General features: G+C 43.2%; 2 protein-coding genes and 1 pseudogene across 2 annotated transcripts in view; 1 reads left to right on the top strand and 2 right to left on the bottom strand.

Moving 5' to 3' along the window:
* Window positions 1–19748, bottom strand: part of LOC142652280 (uncharacterized) — a 101495-nt gene that overhangs the window by 80898 nt on the left and 849 nt on the right. The window contains exons 2-5 of the mRNA XM_075827931.1: window positions 13051–13152; window positions 4172–4270; window positions 2112–2225; window positions 664–768 (exon numbers count right to left, since the gene is read on the bottom strand). Coding sequence (XP_075684046.1) covers window positions 664–768; window positions 2112–2225; window positions 4172–4270; window positions 13051–13152 — 420 coding nt within the window. The remainder of the gene's footprint in view (window positions 1–663; window positions 769–2111; window positions 2226–4171; window positions 4271–13050; window positions 13153–19748) is intronic.
* Window positions 5467–6326, bottom strand: LOC142651244 (lysM and putative peptidoglycan-binding domain-containing protein 2 pseudogene; annotated as a pseudogene).
* LOC142651243 (lysM and putative peptidoglycan-binding domain-containing protein 2-like) lies at window positions 6333–7223 on the top strand. Its single transcript, XM_075825683.1, has one exon. It carries the CDS (start codon window positions 6387–6389, stop codon window positions 7017–7019), a length of 633 nt encoding a protein of 210 aa, XP_075681798.1. The 5' UTR covers window positions 6333–6386; the 3' UTR covers window positions 7020–7223.

The following is a 19748-nucleotide window of genomic DNA, read 5'->3' as shown; positions in this document are numbered from 1 at the left end:
GTGTGGGACTATCTACTAAGGGGGGGCTGTGCTGCACTTTCTACTAAGGGGGGGCTGTGTGCCACTATATACAAGGGAGGGGGGCTGTGTGGAAGTATATACAGTGGGAGGTGTCTAGCGCTATATACAGTGGGGGCTTTATGGCGATATCTACAGGGGGGGCTGTGTGCCACTATATACAAGGGAGGGGGGCTGTGTGCCACTATATACAGTGGGAGGTGTCTAGCGCTGTATACAGTGGGGGCTTTATGGCGATATCTACAGGGGGGGCTGTGTGCCACTATATACAAGGGAGGGGGGCTGTGTGGAAGTATATACAGTGGGAGGTGTCTAGCGCTGTATACAGTGGGGGCTTTATGGCGATATCTACAGGGGGCTGTATGGCACTATCTGCAAGGGGGAGGTGGGGGCGCTATCTACAAATGGGGTGTGACAATGTCTATAGGCGGAGCTATATAGTTATATAGCACTGTCTACAGGGGGGCTGTATGCACATTCTACAGGGGGCACTATTTATAAGGGGGGCTGCTTGTGGCACCCAGGGGGGGGGCCCGGTCAAGAGTTTTCTATGGGGCCCAGTCTTTCCTAGTTACGCCCCTGCATTTTTTATCCAGCCCCTGGGTGCAATACCCTGCAGGTTGTAGATAGTCATCATAGTCTTACTTTGCTTGTAACTTTGAGCTGGGCCTCAGCGTGAGATGAGAGCAGCTCCTTACATATCCCCAGATTGCCGGACTCGATGGCCAGGAGCAGAGGGATGCAGCCGTCCTGTGAGGGGAACATTCCAATAATTCATGAGCAGTTGCTAGGATGATCCCATGATAACACTCAGAGTTGTAGCTCAGCTTCTCTTCATCTGCAGAAAGACTCGGTTCATATCTAAATACCCTGACCAAGGCAGAGCGGCCTCCAGCGCCCAGGGAACATGCACGCCAGCCCCCCAGCTAGACCCCCGAAAATACTAACGGATTCTGTCACTGTGGAGGGCTGTGGCACACAATGCTACTGCTGCTGCTCACCTTTGTGACACCTGTGCTTGTACATATGTCTGTTATGTATTATATTATTATATGGGGTTTATACTACAATAATGTTTTCTCATATCTATCTATCTATCTATCTATCTATCTATCTCATAACTATCTATCTCATATCTATCTATCTATCTATCTCATATCTATCTCATATCTATCTCATATCTATCTATCTATCTATCTATCTCATATCTATCTCATATCTATCTCATATCTATCTCATATCTATCTATCTATCTATCTATCTATCTATCTCATATCTATCTATCTATCTATCTATCTATCTATCTCATATCTATCTCATATCTATCTCATATCTATCTATCTATTTATCTCATATCTATCTATCTATCTATCTATCTATCTATCTATCTCATATCTATCTATCTATCTATCTATCTATCTCATATCTATCTATCTATCTATCTCATATCTATCTATCTATCTATCTCATATCTATCTATCTATCTCATATCTATCTATCTATCTCATATCTATCTATCTATCTCATATCTATCTATCTATCTCATATCTATCTATCTATCTCATATCTATCTATCTATCTCATATCTATCTATCTATCTCATATCTATCTATCTATCTCATATCTATCTATCTATCTCATATCTATCTATCTATCTCATATCTATCTATCTATCTCATATCTATCTATCTATCTATCTATCTATCTATCTATCTATCTATCTATCTATCTGTCTTTATTTCAGTTTTTCTATCCAAGAGTGTACAGAGCATGAAGGCAGACCAGGCAACTGCTATAGGCCCAATGGGCCTCAACTGGGGTTGGCCACACCTTATGTCGCATTGTCGTGGCAGGTGGGCTCACACAATTTGATCGAAATGTGCGCTAAGAACCTCACTATTGTAAGTAGATTCAGCAGCAATGCACATTTATTTATCTGTACTGCTTAGGTGGCATTAGTGTTCGCAGTGTGCTGTCGCCATTTTTTGTGTGGTGTAGATAGATAGATAGATATGAGATAGATAGATAGATAGATAGATAGATAGATAGATAGATAGATAGATAGATAGATAGATAGATAGTATTCACTGTACCATGTCCTGGATGAGACGGGCGTCCATGTGAGAAGCTCTCAGCAAAGTCTGGATGACACTGATCGCTCCAGTGGGCCGCTGGGCCGTGTAATGTAGAGGTAGCTGCTCCTTAAGCTGTGAAGAAGGGACAATTATCATGTTGGAATAATATAGAGAGAAGTGCAAATATTAACTGAATATATTCACCAGCCAACCAGCGTGCAGTCTTAATATAGGCAATGTTTCGGATTTTATTTAATTATGGACATTGAAAAGCAGCATGGAAGGGGTAGGAGCTTTAGAGAGTAAAGGGTCCCTGACAAATTATAATTATTTTTCAGGGTCAAATATTCATTATTAAAATTCCCCTTTATTATGTGGAGTTTTTCCACTATTTTTAAAATTGTGAGTAACCAAGTTCTGAAACTAAAATGGACTATTTCACCCCCATCCAGATGCATGAAATCCAACATACAGCCATGAAGTCTCCATGGACACACATTAGTAGTAGTATGAATGGTACTGAAGAGCTCCATGACCTTCACCATGGCACGTTCATATCATGCTACCTCAATGGCCTCACAAGATGGGACCCCCCAGTGCTAAAGGGCTTAGTGCATAATAATCATCTGTCCTGGGCTGAAACACCAGTACGAGAAACGTTCATCCAGAACTTCATGGATTAGGGTTTCCATGGTCTGAGGTCACCATGCTCAATGCCAAGCATCAGCTGGAGTAGTGTAAAGCCACCGCCATTCGTTCACTGTTCTCTGAAGTGTTGAACCTCATGCATCTAGTTTGGTGCTTAATGGATGCAGGGCTGGATTAAAGAGAGGGCCCAAGGGGCACGTTTGCTGAGGCCTCTCCCACTTTGGAGACCTAGGGGGCCTCCTCTACCTTTGAGACCAAGGGGGCCTCCTCCACCCACCCTATCTATTGAGGTCTGTCCTATCTATCTCAAATGTATCTATGCCATATTTACCAATATATATATTGAACACAATGACCCTTGAAGTAGGCATTTATGATTTAGGGTACTACACTAAAAAAAAGAAGGCCTGTAGCAAAATTGAAAAGGGCCCAAAAACGTAAAAGGTGTAAGGATTTCTAAGCTGTGGGGGACAGTATCATTTTTGGCTGGGCTTTCTCCATACCACCCATGTTTGAATGGCCACTGCTCCTATATGTGGCTGCTATAGTGAGCTCAGGTGGGATGGGGGCACCCTAACCAAATTCTTGGGCCTGGGTCCTCCACCGACCTTAATTTTGCCCTAGCTGGATTAATCTGGGTTTGGAATATACCAGGAAGCCCTTCTTGCCCAAATGTGTAGAGTCAAGTGTAAAATTTTGTGAAGGAGGAATTACGGTCGGGGGTGTTTTTCATGGCTTGGGCCCTTTAGTTTGTGGAAACAGTTTATGGAAGGCCCTTTGCTGTTTCTTTATGGCTATTCCCTGACTAGGCTATGCCCCCAGGCATCCTGTACAGCCACACAGGGCGCATTGCCGGTCACCACTGAAGTCACCACTACTGGTCTTGATGGCCTGAGCGCCCACAGTTTGTATCTCCAATCCAACACTTGGTGCCCAAATCTGTATAAAGACAGCTGCACAGGGTGAAGATACATTCCCTAGTTTATTGACTGGACACTGTATGATTATATTATTTGGGCACTACATGGTATATTATAAGCGAGGGCATCGATAGAAGGTTTTGCACAGAGCACCAGCCAATCTAAGACCAGCCCTGCCCCTGAGGAACAAAGAGAGGACCATAAAAAGTTTGGAAGAACTGGAGTACTGACCTCAACCTCCTGTTAGTGATAAATCTGAATGCCAACTGCAAGCCAGATCTCATCCCCCAACAACAACACCCAACATTCCGCAGCCATGTTCAAAAACCTAGTGGAAAGTCTTCCCAGAAGAGCGGAGGATGTTATGGCAGCACAGATCCATATTGATGACCATGGTTTTTGAAGATGTTCAACAAGAACATCTGGATGTAATGGTTTGGGGTTCACATACTTTTGAGACATGTAATATATACTAATAAAATTTCATAAGGTATCAAAATGAGTGCCTACCCCTCCAGGAAGATTTGGTTCTGCTTTCTTCACCAGCAGAAGACGTACAACCTCATCCTTTGAACTGGCTGCCGCCACGTGTAATGCGGTGCGACCATCCTGAAATGACATAATAAGTAGTTACTGCTAAAGTGAATTCTGAAAATAACAAGAAGGAGGATACAGATCACTGCTGAGGCATCAGGAAACAGTGATAAGAGGTGAGGTCATCAGAAACAAAGCAGTATCTGCTATGCAGCTCTGGATGTGACTGGAGTATAAGAGATGAGATATGAAATATTGCGATACAAAGGTACTAAATATTTTAAGCAGATTTAACCTATATATGAAGATATTCTATGGAGCGGCTGTGATATACCAGGTGACAGATACAGAGTGTGTGAATCTAGCTTTACAAGAACTGTTAGACCTCAAAAAGACCTGAGAAATTTTTCGGTCATCCCTGGTAGCGATGTTAACAGAAGCCTCTGTGTGCAATAAATATGATCTTACAAGTCATTTAGGCTTTTAAGAGCAATAATGCAAAAGAATAGAAGAGGTGGATATACATATGGCCGGCCAGTCTTCATGTCCTCAATGTTTGCTGAGATACTGTAGTTACCAACAAAACATAGAAAATATGTCAAGTCCGTCACGAATCCCTATAATTCGCTCAGTAAAGGTCTTGTACTGTGTGAACAATGTTTTGGTACAGTGACAGACACCACACAACCTAAATGTTTTGGGATCCCCCAGGACATTCTCATGCAGACAGAACAGTATGAGAATGACCATGATTAACCTCTATTCTCACACACTCAGTGAATCAGAGTGCGGGAATCACTCATTTCTCATGCTCTGATTGGCTTACCTCAGTGTCAATCACCAGTTGGAGGTTGGCATTTAGCTATAATTTGACCCCAGGTCATTCTCATACTGTAAAAACTATTCAGACGTTGTAAATTCATCATTCATATTATCGTGTCAGGATCAATCTTAGTGATGAAAGGCGGCACTGAGGTGGTACTGAGATATTATTTTAGACTACTTCACTCTTGCCAATGAAAAACTCAGCTGTACCTGGTGGGTAACGGTGGTGGACATATTGCATATGAGTCCTGTCCAGTTGTAGATGGGCCTGGAGGGTATATGGACGTGCTAAAAAGAGTAATGTTCATGTAATGAGCCGAAAGTACCGCATACCAGGGACATACTGGGGTAAAAAATGACTGGACACCAGTAACAGACTACGCTATAAACATATTAAAAGAACCAACTCAAAACACAAAATAATTTATACTGCAAATAATCTGCTACAAGATATGTCTGCAATAAAAAAGAATATTGTTTCTATAGATATTTGAAAGGCTGTGACTTGATTGTGAATGCGACATAATAAGGACACTGAATAGTTGTGAAGAAAAAAAGAACTTCATTTCAGTGCAATATAGTAATAAAATATCAGCTATGGATTTTGTTTTATAGGAAGTCTCTTCGATACTGTATTGTGTTGGTGGGTCTTCCTCTGAAGGGTAGATCACACCGGAATGATACTTCTTGCTCAATGCTGATAGGAGGAAGTTGCATAGGAGTCGTCCTCTTCATGCCTGAGGTATTCCTCTTCTTTAAGTCTTTTGGCTGCTTGTGTAGATCTCTTTATCTGCAAGTCCAATCTATGAAGGAAGTCTTTGGCAGATAGCTCTTCATCTTGTGAAACTACTGGTTGGCCTGTTTCAGGAGAGCTGGGCGGAGATGTGTGGTTTGCTGGAGGGGACACCCCTTTTTCACCCAATGCATTACTATCCTCTTGACATTCGTTTTCTGGTGAGTCCAATAAGTTAAGTCCATTAAAAAGAAAGGGCTTCTCTATTCTAATCGGGATATTTAGTGACTTCCTCAAGAAGATACAATCAGTAGAAAAAAGTTTGTTGGCTCTTTTAATCTGCTCCATCGTCACCCCGTACTTGAGAGCGATGCCCTGCAGGGTGTCGCTGGGGCTGACCGGATGCTCGATGAACCGCTCAGCCCAGGGCGCCGTCACGTTTGCCGTGCTACCGTACGAGCGGGTTTTGGTCCGGGCCAAGCTCAGGGACAGTTCGGCTTCGGATTCGCACTCCGAGGTAGGAAACATGGTGTAGCCGAGCCGGCTGCCTTCATCTCTGTGCGGCCGTAGCACCGGGGATCCAGTGAATGTAGTGTTGTTACCGTTACCGGAGCGTCTACACCTCCGCAGAAGATGGCGGAATTGTCCCCGGTGCTACGGCCGCACAGAGATGAAGGCAGCCGGCTCGGCTACACCATGTTTCCTACCTCGGAGTGCGAATCCGAAGCCGAACTGTCCCTGAGCTTGGCCCGGACCAAAACCCGCTCGTACGGTAGCACGGCAAACGTGACGGCGCCCTGGGCTGAGCGGTTCATCGAGCATCCGGTCAGCCCCAGCGACACCCTGCAGGGCATCGCTCTCAAGTACGGGGTGACGATGGAGCAGATTAAAAGAGCCAACAAACTTTTTTCTACTGATTGTATCTTCTTGAGGAAGTCACTAAATATCCCGATTAGAATAGAGAAGCCCTTTCTTTTTAATGGACTTAACTTATTGGACTCACCAGAAAACGAATGTCAAGAGGATAGTAATGCATTGGGTGAAAAAGGGGTGTCCCCTCCAGCAAACCACACATCTCCGCCCAGCTCTCCTGAAACAGGCCAACCAGTAGTTTCACAAGATGAAGAGCTATCTGCCAAAGACTTCCTTCATAGATTGGACTTGCAGATAAAGAGATCTACACAAGCAGCCAAAAGACTTAAAGAAGAGGAATACCTCAGGCATGAAGAGGACGACTCCTATGCAACTTCCTCCTATCAGCATTGAGCAAGAAGTATCATTCCGGTGTGATCTACCCTTCAGAGGAAGACCCACCAACACAATACAGTATCGAAGAGACTTCCTATAAAACAAAATCCATAGCTGATATTTTATTACTATATTGCACTGAAATGAAGTTCTTTTTTTCTTCACAACTATTCAGTGTCCTTATTATGTCGCATTCACAATCAAGTCACAGCCTTTCAAATATCTATATAAACATATTAGTCTGCACACAGAAATATTGTCAGAAATAACAGACTACACTAATGTCCCTGTATATAGGGTTACAGATGAATGAAGGTCAACACGCATGGCGGTCTAACTCCTAATTCCGCAACCTGTGGTACATGCCATGTTTCTAACAGTCGCTACCAGCGGCGGACGTAACGCCTGTACAGTTGATTCAACAGCACAGGGGCCGCGAGTGTGAGGGGGTATACTTAGCTGCCACAGATAGTGTATGTGCCTGTGCCATCTCTCCCCTTATACACCTCTCCACTGCTCACCAACTGATGGCATCCTAATTCACAAGAAAGGAACAGGGCACACGGCTCGCCCTGTGTAGTTGTTAGCAGGCAACGTGACAGGCGTTTGTGGAGGGGGAAGGAGAAACTGGCATATTGGCATCGACGACAGCGGCAGGCAGAGCTGGCTCCTTTCCTCCCCCTGTGTTACATGGTGAGGGGGTAGACCTGTTCCGTTTACTGCCATCGCCAATGGGGTTTGACAGTTTCAGGTAAAGAAGTTAATAGGTAAATCCCTGATAGTTTAGGATGGAAAAGGTGTTAATAAGTATATCCCTGGTGGTCTAGTGTGGTGAAAGAGTTAATAGGTATATCCCTGGTGGTCTAGTGTGGTGAAAGAGTTAATAGGTATATCCCTGGTGGTCTAGGATAGTGAAGTGGTTAATAGGTATATCTCTGGTGGTATGGTGTGCTAGAGGAGTTGATAAGTATATCTCTGGTGGTCTAAGGTGGTGAAGGAGTTAATACATATATCCCTGGTGGTCTAGTGTGGTAAAGGGGTTAATAGGTATATCTCTGGTGGTCTACTGTGGTGAAGGAATTAATATGTCTATTCCTGGTGGTTTACTGTGGTGAAAGAGTTAATATGTCTATTCCTGGTGGTCTACTGTGGTGGAGGAGTTAATATGTATATTCCTGGTGGTCTAGGATGGTGAAGGAGTTAAAATGTATATTCCTTGTGGTCTAGTGTGGAGGAGGAGTTAATATGTATATTCCTGGTGGTCTACTGTGGTGAAGGGATTAATAGGTATATATCTGGTGGTCTAAGATGGTGAAGGAGTTAATTGCGATTTCCCTGGTGGTCTAGTGTGGTGAAGGAGTTAATAGGTATATCCCTTAGTAGTCTACCGTGGTGAAGGGCTTAATAGGAGACTTCCTTGTGGTCTAGGATGGTGAAAGAGTTAATAGGTATATCCCTGGTGGTCTAGTGTGGGGATAGAGTTAATATGTATATTCCTGGCGGTCTAGTGTGGTGAAGGGGTTAATAGGTATATCTCTGGCTGTCTAGTAAAGTGAAGGGGTTAATTGTCACATCCCTGGTGGTCTAGGATGGTGAAAGAGTTAGTAGGTATATCCCTGGTGGTCTAGGGTAATAATATGTGTTGCAGCGGTTGCAGTTACACCATGGTCGCTTTGGTTGAAGACCCCTTTATACTCCCCCGCAGCATAAAATCTGCAATGTAACGAGTGGTGTGGAGGCTTCATGGCATATTAAGTTATAATAGTCGGTGGAGTTATCTCCCTATATGAGCATATTATTACAGTACACAGCTCCTGTACAGTATATCATCCTGCTATGCAGCAACGGATGATAGACGGCCCAGTGTAGGGACCAGATATAACATTAACAGTCAGAGGTGCGTGCATTTCGTGTTTTTTTTCTAGCAATTGGAATCCGACTCTTGAGCAGTTTATGAGAAGCTTAAATAATTAAAGTTTAAAAAGTTAAATAATAGATTTTATTTTTTTCTGCCACCACTAGGGGGAGCTCACTAATCACAGATAAGGATTTTTTTATTGAGCTTATTAGAAGCTGTATGAATCCCTATGTGGAGAGCTCCCCCTAGTGGTGGCTACAGGCAAACAGAATTTTATCATTTAAACACCAGAGCTCTGACTCCTATAAAGAACTTCTTAGTTTACATTAAATGTAATTATTTCTACACTTTCCAGTCATAACCCATTAACCCCTGCAACATCCCAAACACAAGGAATATTCAGTGTTAACCAGGGTGACCAATGTCCAGAAAATCCTGGACAGTCCGCATATGGGGAGGGGCATTTAGCAGTCTCCACCGAAATGATTGTAAACCACCTTTAAAATATCCACCACAATAACTAATCACCTAACCATAGGACAGGTGATAAGTGTTTGATTGCTGGGGGTCCCACCTCTGGGACCCCGACCGACAAAGAGAACAGGGGTCCCGAATCCCTTATGAATGCAGCGGCAGGTCACGCATACGCCCTGTCGCGCCATTCATTCTCTATGGGACCGCTGGAGATAGCCGGGCGCTGCAGTTCTGTGCATTAGTTATAAGTTATTGTGGTGGGACAACCCCTTTACTCTTAGGGCACGTTCAGACGTGGCGCAGTTTTTCCGCTGCAAATGTTGGTGCAGATTTGGGGCAATTACGCAATGAATCTGCACCAACATTTGCATATTTGACAGGTAATTCAGACGTTGCAGAAAACACAGCGGACTTGCCACAGATTTCAGTTTTTGCATTGCAAAGTCTGAAATCCGCAGTGAAATTCCGCTTCTTCTCCGCAACAGACAGTGCATGCTGGGAGGGAAAATTCTGCACCGCAGCCTATGGTCCGCAGCGGAGTTTTCCGCAACGTCTGAACTAACTTGCCTAAAAATGTATTGAAACAAATGTCAAAAACGGCCGCTGGAAAATTCCACTGCAATTCCGCCACGTCTGACGTGCCCTTATAGTTAACACTTTAATGCCAAGCATTCTTATCTTCTCACCCCGGTCTAGAAAAGAATGTTAATTATTTCTACAAGATCGTTCATGATTGATTTTACGTCAGATGTCTCCACAAGGGCTGAATTATTGAGCAGGATCATATGGAATGATTAACCAGATCACCGGATTACAACTAGATCCGGGGTCAGCCAATCAATTTGATTCTGTATCAGGACACAACATCGCCTGTCCATAGTCTCCACCATTATCAAACAACCTCCATGGACGAGCTGGGTGTATCTAATCCTGTCATGTGTGATACTGTCTGCTGAGCTGCTGTATCTAATCCTATCATGTGTGATACTGTCTGTTGGGATGCTGTATCTAATCCTATCATGTGTGATACTGTCTGCTGAGCTGTGTATCTAATCCTAACATGTGATACTCTCCGCTGAGCTGACGAATCTACGCCTATGATGTTTGATACTGGAGTCTCAGAGAACTACACTGTACTACATCCCCCATCATGTAATGATAGGCTGGATTCACACGAGCATGTTCCGTCCGTAAAGGACGGAACGTATTTCGGCCGCAAGTCCCGGACCGAACACAGTGCAGGGAGCCGGGCTCCTAGTATCATAGTTATGTACGATGCTAGGACTCCCTGCCTCTCCGTGGAACTTCTGTCCCGTACTGAAAACATGATTACAGTACGGGACAGTCGTCCCACAGCGAGGCAGGGACTCCCAGCGTCGTAGATAACTATGATGCTAGGTGCCCGGCTCCCTGCAGTGTGTTCGGTCCGGGACTTGCGGCCGAAATATGTTCCGTCCTTGAGGCGGGATTCACACGACAGGGTTTGCCGGCCGTCAAAAAATAGGACATGCTCTATTTTCAGCCGGGTGCCCGGCCGCACGGCTCCCATAGAAGTCTATGGGGCCGGGTAATACACGGCCATCACCGGAATGTTTCCCGAGTGATGGCCGGATCTACCGTCACTCGCGCACTCTCTCCTCCTCCTCACAGTGCAGAGTGCATGTGAGGAGGAGGAGGAGGGTCTTTTATTGTTCGCTGTAGGAGTCGGAATCCCCAATCCCCGGCCGGGGATTGGGGATTCCGCTACAGGAGAAGTGCGTGTCTATATATGGACACAGCGAAGTCACTCACTTCTGCAGCGGAATTCCCGACCTGTGGCAGGGAATTCCTCTTCAGGAGAAGTCAGTGACTTCTCCTGGAAGGGGGGGGGGGGATGGGTGCAACCTACAGGGGACTTGGTGGCATCACCTACAGGGGGCAGGGTGGCATCACCTACAGGAGGCAGGGTGGCATCACCTACAGGGGGCAGGGTGGCATCACCTACAGGGGGCAGGGTGGGTGGCATCACCTACATGGGGCATGGTGGCATCACCTACAGGGGGCATGGCGGCATCACCTACAGGGGGCTTGGTGGCATCACCTACAGGGGGCTTGGTGGCATTACCTACAGGGGACTTGGTGGCATTACCTACAGGGGACTTGGTGGCATTACCTACAGGGGACTTGGTGGCATTACCTACAGGGGACTTGGTGGCATTACCTGCAGGGGGCTGGGTGGCATTACCTACAGGGAGCTGGGTGGCATCGCCTGCAGGGGGCTGTGTGGCATCGCCTGCAGGGGGCTGTGTGCCATCACCTACATGGGGCTGGGTGGCATTACCTACAGGGGGCTGGGTGGCATTACCTACCAGGGGGGCTGTGGCATTATCTACAAAGGGCTATGTGTGGCAACAAATTTAAATGAAATTCATCCGATTTTAAAACGGACAGGGAAAAAAAACGGATGCAAATCGGGTCCAAATCGGCCGGTAAAAACGGCAACTCGGCCCGGAACGGAATCAGAACGGATGCAAACCGGCCGGGAAAATCGGCCAAAAACGGCCGATTTTCCCGGCCGACACTCGGACCCTGACGTGTGAATGAGGCCTTACAGACCGAACATGCTCGTGTGAACCCAGCCTTAGGGTATGTTCACACGCAGTGTTTTCAGACGTAATTCGGCCATTTTACACCTCTAATTACGCCTGAAAAAACGGCTCCATGACGCCTACAAACATCTGCCCATTGCTTGCAATGGGAATTACAATGTTCTGTTCCCAGGATCCTTTATTTTACGCGTCGCTGTCATAATACAGCGGGTAAAATGACGGCTCGTCAAAAGTAGTGCATGTCACTTCTTGGGATGTTTTTGGAGGCGTTTTTCATTGACTCCATTGAAAACAGCTCCAAAAAGGCCGTAAAAAACGCAGCGAAAATCACGAGTGGCTAAAAAAACGTCTGAAAATCAGGAGATGTTTTCCCTTGAAAACAGCTCCGTATTTTCAGGCGTTTCTGGTCACTGCGTGTGAACATACCCTAACACAGCATGCACCTGTAGGGACACCGTACAGCACCGTCCTCAGTAGCGCAGCTTTATCTTATAGGTTTTATAATGTTTACATGGTAAAATCCTCCCTGGGAAAAAATATAAAAGTTTGTTGTGTCCCAAGTCCCTGGACCGGCTACTTGTGCCATGAAACAGCAGGAGGTCACTCAATGAAAGGTCAGCTCCAAGGTCCAGGCCGCACATTGCTCAACCCCCGGCTCATCAGATACCGAAGTTGTATCTTGTTGCTCCAAGTAACGCTAGTGAACAATCTCCCACAGAGACGAGGGAAATACAGCGGCTATATATACAGGTGAGAGCGGAGGTGCCTATAGATGTAATGTCCTCAGTGTACCCCGAAGTCAAGGTAAAGTACAGAAAGACATCACTATGAGATAGATAGATAATGAGATAGATAATGAGATAGATAGATAGATATGAGGTAGATAGATAGATAGATAGATAGATAGATAGATAGATAGATGATAGATAGATAGATAGATAGATGATAGATAGATAGATAGGAGGATAGATAGATAGATATGAGGATAGATAGATAGATATGAGATAGATAGATAGATAGATAGATAGATAGATAGATAGATAGATAGATAGATAGATAGATAGATAGATAGATAGATAGATAGATAGACTGGTATATTTATATATCCGCCTTCGTCTTTAGTACTTGCCTGAGACTTTTCTTGGAGATTTACTCCCAGGTCGAGGAATCGTTCCACTATGGAGAGCCGGTTCTCTCTCACAGCAATCATGAATGGAGTAAGACCAGATTCCTGTTGATATGGAAAAATATTAGCAAAGTATTTAAAAAAATAACAGAACAAAATATATAATAATAATTAAGAAATACCCACTGGCCTACAGGCTCCCCTTTTACCCCACACTGGGGATTACTTTTCACTCCATTGATAGTCAACCGCAATTTATCTGTAAAAATGAGGATAAATTGCAGCCGCAAAACGAAGCTCGTCTGCACGAGGCCTATGGCTGTGTGATGGGATCTGGAGCTATTTTCTAGAAAAAAGGAGATTCAAGACTTTAAATAACTGTGCCCTGTATTCTGCCCTAAACCACCTCAATACCATCCCAAGCCACCTGGAATATTAAGTGTTAACTAGGGTTACTAATCGCCTGTAAATTCCTGGACAGTCAGTATAATGGAGAGAGTGGACATTTTGCCATCGCCACATTGGGCACCAATAAACCCCCTTTATGAACTTCTGCTCCTGAGGCCTGATCCCCTGTGATCATAAACCTCAAAAAGGACACAGTAATTACCGTCGGGAAGGATGGGGCGGGCAGATGCCTCTGGTGCTACTTTACTTATGAAATGGGGGAATTAATGGGATTTGTTGGGATTCAAGAATTTCCCAGTAATTCCACTTTTTCTGTCCAGTTCGCGGGATTGTCCCCCCAAATGTAGGACTGTTGCCAAGCATGAAAAAGTCACTAGAAATGTACTGGGGAGGGTAGGATGAGCATTCAGGAGCAACACGCCAGAGGTCAGCAACAAAGGTCATGCAGGATCGGGTACGCGGTATTGTGGACTAGACGTGAGAGTAGTCAGACGAGCCAGGGGTCAAGTTACGGGGATCAGGCGGGATGAGGATTTGGTACGATGGAGAATCGGCAGGAACCTGACACAACAGTCAGGACATGTTCAATAACTGGCACAAAACCAAATTAGGGTACAAGCACCTAGAACTGGCACTGTGGGTAACGATGCTTTAAATATGTCACTCCATACTTTGATTGGCCAGACAATCGCGCTCTGGACATGTGCCACATCAAAATCGAACAATTATGTTGCACCCGCTTGTTTCCCGAATATTATCTGTCCCTTCTAACTCATTCATATGGTGAAGGACATTGTACAAGCCAATGTAAAATATGTTACTAACTCCCCACAAAACAAAAAAGACCCCTCGACGAACCATTAGGGAAGGTGAAGGAATGATCCCATAGCTAAATGAAAAATAATGCCCTGTACCTGGTGTAGCCCCTAATTGTGCAGCTCCTTGGTGGTGGTGGTGAGGACCTTGGCCATGAATCACTAGGAGACGAGGAAACTCTACATATCACAGAACAGGGATGTTTTGGTCGTTGGCCGGACGCCAGGCATTTAAACACTTTGGGTTTCAGGTCCGGTTACAATGACTCAGTCGTTTTTTGTTTCGATGTACTTATCCCAGTCATCTCCGCGCCAGACAATAATAGTGAATAGAATGTTTGGCGGGGGGATAGGACCTCACCATGTGCATGTAAAACACATCCAGCTGCCCGGAGGTGTGAGGACTGTAATATATCTGGGTGGTTTACCGGACGGCAAAGTATCTGCTGCTGAACAGATTAAAGGATCTGCAAAAGCTAAACCAGGAAAGCTACTGTGCAATATAGGGGACTATTAGTTTGCAGCACAATATGGTGATATTATTCAGGCATTGTACAGAATCATTATTATGTGACTGTATGGAGGTATTATTATGTGACTGTATGGAGGTATTATTATGTGACTGTATGGAGGTATTATGTGACTGTATGGAGGTATTATGTGACTGTATGGCAGTATTATTGGGCATTTTATGGATGTATTATTTGAGCACATTATGGTGGTATTATTCTGGCATTTTATGGGGGTATTATTATGTCACTATAAGGAAGTATTAGTATATCACTGTATGGAGGTATTATTATGTCACTGTAGGGTGGTATTATTCACTCACTGTATGGTGGTATTATTCATCACTGTATGGGGGTATAATTCAGTCACTGTATGGGGGTATTATTCAGTCACTGTATGGAGGTATTATTCACTCACTGTATGGTGGTATTATTCATCACTGTATGGGGGTATAATTCAGTCACTGTATGGGGGTATTATTCAGTCACTGTATGGTGGTAGTATTATTCAGTCACTGTATGGAGGTATTATTTAGTCCCTGTATGGGGGTATTATTCAGTCACTGTATGGAGGTATTATTTAGTCCCTGTATGGAGGTATTATTCAGTCACTGTATGGTGGTATTATTCATCACTGTATGGGGGTATTATTCAGTCACTGTATGAGGGTATTATTCAGTCACTGTATGGTGGTATTATTCAGTCACTGTATGATGGTATTATTCAGTCACGGTATGGTGGTATTATTCAGTCACTGTATGGTGGTATTATTCAGTCACTGTAGGGTGGTATTATTCACTCACTGTATGGTGGTATTATTCATCACTGTATGGGGGTATTATTCAGTCACTGTATGGGGGTATTATTCAGTCACTGTATGGTGGTATTATTCATCACTGTATGGGGGTATTATTCAGTCACTGTATGGGGGTATTATTCAGTCACTGTATGGAGGTATTATTTAGTCCCTGTATGGTGGTATTATTATGTCACTGTATGGTGGTATTATTCAGTCACTGTGTGGTGGTATTATTCAGTCACTGTGTGGTGGTATTATTCAGTCACTGTGTGGTGGTATTATTCAGTCACTGTATGGTGGTATTATTCAGTCACTGTATGGTGGTATTATTATTCTGTCACTGTATGGTGGTATTATTATTCAGTCACTGTATGGTGGTATTATTTAGTCCCTGTATGGAGGTATTATTCAGTCACTGTATGGTGGTATTATTCAGTCACTGTATGGTGGTATTATTATGTCACTGTATGGTGGTATTATTATTCAGTCACTGTGTGGTGGTATTATTTAGTCCCTGTATGGAGGTATTATTCAGTCACTGTATGGTGGTATTATTCAGTCACTGTGTGGTGGTATTATTCAGTCACTGTGTGGTGGTATTATTCAGTCACTGTGTGGTGGTATTATTCAGTCACTGTATGGTGGTATTATTCAGTCACTGTATGGTGGTATTATTATTCTGTCACTGTATGGTGGTATTATTATTCAGTCACTGTATGGTGGTATTATTTAGTCCCTGTATGGAGGTATTATTCAGTCACTGTATGGTGGTATTATTCAGTCACTGTATGGTGGTATTATTATGTCACTGTATGGTGGTATTATTATTCAGTCACTGTGTGGTGGTATTATTTAGTCCCTGTATGGAGGTATTATTCAGTCACTGTATGGTGGTATTATTCAGTCACTGTATGGTGGTGGTATTATTCAGTCACTGTGTGGTGGTATTATTCAGTCACTGTGTGGTGGTATTATTCAGTCACTGTATGGTGGTATTATTCAGTCACTGTGTGGTGGTATTATTCAGTCACTGTATGGAGGTATTATTCAGTCACTGTGTGGTGGTATTATTCAGTCACTGTATGGTGGTATTATTCAGTCACTGTATGGTGGTGGTATTATTCAGTCACTGTGTGGTGGTATTATTCAGTCACTGTGTGGTGGTATTATTCAGTCACTGTATGGTGGTATTATTCAGTCACTGTGTGGTGGTATTATTCAGTCACTGTGTGGTGGTATTATTCAGTCACTGTATGGTGGTATTATGCAGTGACTGTATGGTAGTATTATTCAGTCACTGTATGGGGGTATTATTCAGTCACTGTGTGGTGGTATTATTCAGTCACTGTATGGTGGTATTATTCAGTCACTGTATGGTGGTATTATTCAGTCACTGTGTGGTGGTATTATTCAGTCACTGTGTGGTGGTATTATTCAGTCACTGTATGGTGGTATTATGCAGTGACTGTATGGTAGTATTATTCAGTCACTGTATGGTGGTATTATTCAGTCACTGTATGGAGGTATTATTATGTCACTATATGGCAGTATTATTAAGCATTTTATGGCTGTACTATTTGAGCACATTATTTTTGTATTAATCAAGCATTGTATGGGGATATTATTCAGGAATTGTATGGTGGTATTATGTCACTGTATGGTGATACTTGGCCCTTCATGGCTGTATTATTTGAGCACATGGTGCCATTATTCAGGCATTGTATGGAGGTATTTGGGCACTATATGACAATATTATTTGCACACTATGTGGCTGTATTTTTTGTGCTATTGTGCTATTTGGAGACTATGTTAAAAGTGTCGGTTTTGGAGAAGGTGCCTTTGTATTCTGGAGTCGTGCCTCAGAATGTGGAAGTATCTGCTTCTAAACAGATTAATGGATCTGCTAAAACTAAATGTGCAATTTAGGGAACTATTAATAAAAATTTTGGAGCACAATATGGTGGTATCATCCAGTCACTGTATGGAGTTATTATTATGTTACTGTATAGCAGTATTACGGAGCACTTTATGGCTGTATTATTTGAGCACATTATGGTCGTATTCAGGCATTGTATGGGGATATAATGTCACTATATGGTGGAATTATTGATAACTTTATAAATGTATTATTTGAGCACATTATGGTGGTTTTATTCAGGGACTATATTGGGGTATTACTCAGTCATTGTATGGGGGTATGACGCAGGCACTATATGGGGATATTATGTGACCCTATGGCGGTATTATTGATCACTTTATAAATGTATTATTTGAGCACATTATGGTGGCGTTATTCAGGGACTATATTGGGGTATTACTCAGGCATTGTATGGGGGTATGACGCAGGCACTATATGGGGATATTATGTGACCCTATGGCGGTATTATTGATCACTTTATGACTGTATTATTTGAGCACATTATGGTGGTGTTATTCAGGGACTATATTGGGGTATTACTCAGGCATTGTATGGGGGTATTACGCGGGCACTATATGGGGGTATTATGTGACAAAAAAGGCGGTATTATTGATCACTTTATGACTGTATTATTTGAGCACATTATGGTAGCATTATTCAGGCATTTTATAGAGGTATTTGGGCACTATATGACAATATTATTTGCACACTATGTGGTGGTATTTTTTGTGCTCTGTATTGTGGTATTATGTGGAGACTATGTGTTAAAAATTGTGGCTTTGGAGACAGTGTTTATGTATTCCGGAGTTGAGCCTCAGAAGGTGGTCTAAAATATTGTAATCTGCCCTAAAATGAGCCAATTCACTGAAAGTCAAAAGCAATCCTGTAAATGTTTCAAGACGGTCAGCAGCTATGTGCATGGCTAAGCAAGAGCAACAGTTTGTTGGGTCCATTTTCATACATCTTTTGTGTACAGAAATTGTATGCAATGTGGTGCACATCCCAACATTCACTTTTTATTACAAACAATCTTTATATACTTATATTTAACCATCTATTAATCCAGAATATTTCATAATCCAACCTTTATTAGTTATTCGCGTCAAAATAGCAGGATTATTGCGCCCTCAAACTAGTCCTGTTAACACATCTGATGGTTTGTTACATTGTATTACTGTAGGTAAGAGTTATCAGCTTGGAGTTCAGGGCAGGAAAGACATTTGTGCTGCTGTGTTGAGTTTACAAAGGGCCGTCTACACTGATAACATGTAATAAACCCATCAGCTGTGTGAGAAGGGCTAGGTTAGGACTAGTTTCCGGGCTCTGGATGTAAACATAAATATTCACATTCATTGACAGCAAGCAGAGCTATTGAGAATTGTGGGGAATTAAAAGATCAACTCAATTTGCTGCTTTTTCTCCTTACTCGGATCATAGACACAGTATCACCCACTGACTACAATGGACAAACAAACCAGTTTTATTTATCATCTTCAAATTATGAGAATATCGCCCCATGTACGGAAAATGTAGGATTTATTTTTTAATTTAGCTGCATCACCCCGGGTAAGCAAGCAGTGTGGTAGACTATGCTGGGATTTGTAGTTCCGTAACAGCAAATCTCAAAAGAAATACAGTAAAATTACTTTAATCTGGTATCAATGGGACCCGATAGGGAGAGGCGTAAATTGAAGCTCTTGGGCCCCCTCCTACCATGTGCCAATTATAATACTGGGGTCTATGTGGTAGAGGGGCTTTTAGACCCCTTAAGCACCCAGATTTGGATATGACTACTTCCTCTGTACTCCCTTTATCTATATTCTTGCTGAAAGGTTCCGGATTATCAGATATTCTGAATTACCAGATGTTTATAGAAAAGTATTTAATACCTTCGTAAGGGCAGAGATCCGACAGAAATAAATTCCAAAATAACGTAACATGCAAAATATGTCCTTGATTGATGAGACCGAAGTGCTGGATTATCAGACTTTCTGAATGCTCAAATGTTGGATTAAAGGAATTTCACAAGGCACCAATCCAGCAGGAGGCGAGTGAAGCTGCAGTTTGGAGCCACTTTTTTTCTTTTATTTTAGGGAATTACGGGCTCCTTCCTAATATCATATTATTAATAGTTCAAGCATTGTGGCGATAATCTGCCGGGGCTGCGATATGCTGACAGCCTGTCCTTAAAGGGGTATTCCGATCTTAAACATTTAGAGCATAACCAAAAGATATAGACGGGGGTCCCCTGA

The sequence above is a fragment of the Rhinoderma darwinii genome, chromosome 5 (assembly GCF_050947455.1).
Source record: "Rhinoderma darwinii isolate aRhiDar2 chromosome 5, aRhiDar2.hap1, whole genome shotgun sequence".
NCBI classification, from domain to species: domain Eukaryota; kingdom Metazoa; phylum Chordata; class Amphibia; order Anura; family Rhinodermatidae; genus Rhinoderma; species Rhinoderma darwinii.
Note: the sequence above shows the minus strand (reverse complement) of the source record. Positions and strands in the feature narration are given on the sequence as shown.

What these genes read in the sequence shown, in the direction of transcription:
- LOC142651243 (XM_075825683.1), top strand. Translation starts at nt 6,387, where the DNA reads ATGGCGGAATTGTCCCCGGTGCTACGGCCGCACAGAGATGAAGGCAGC.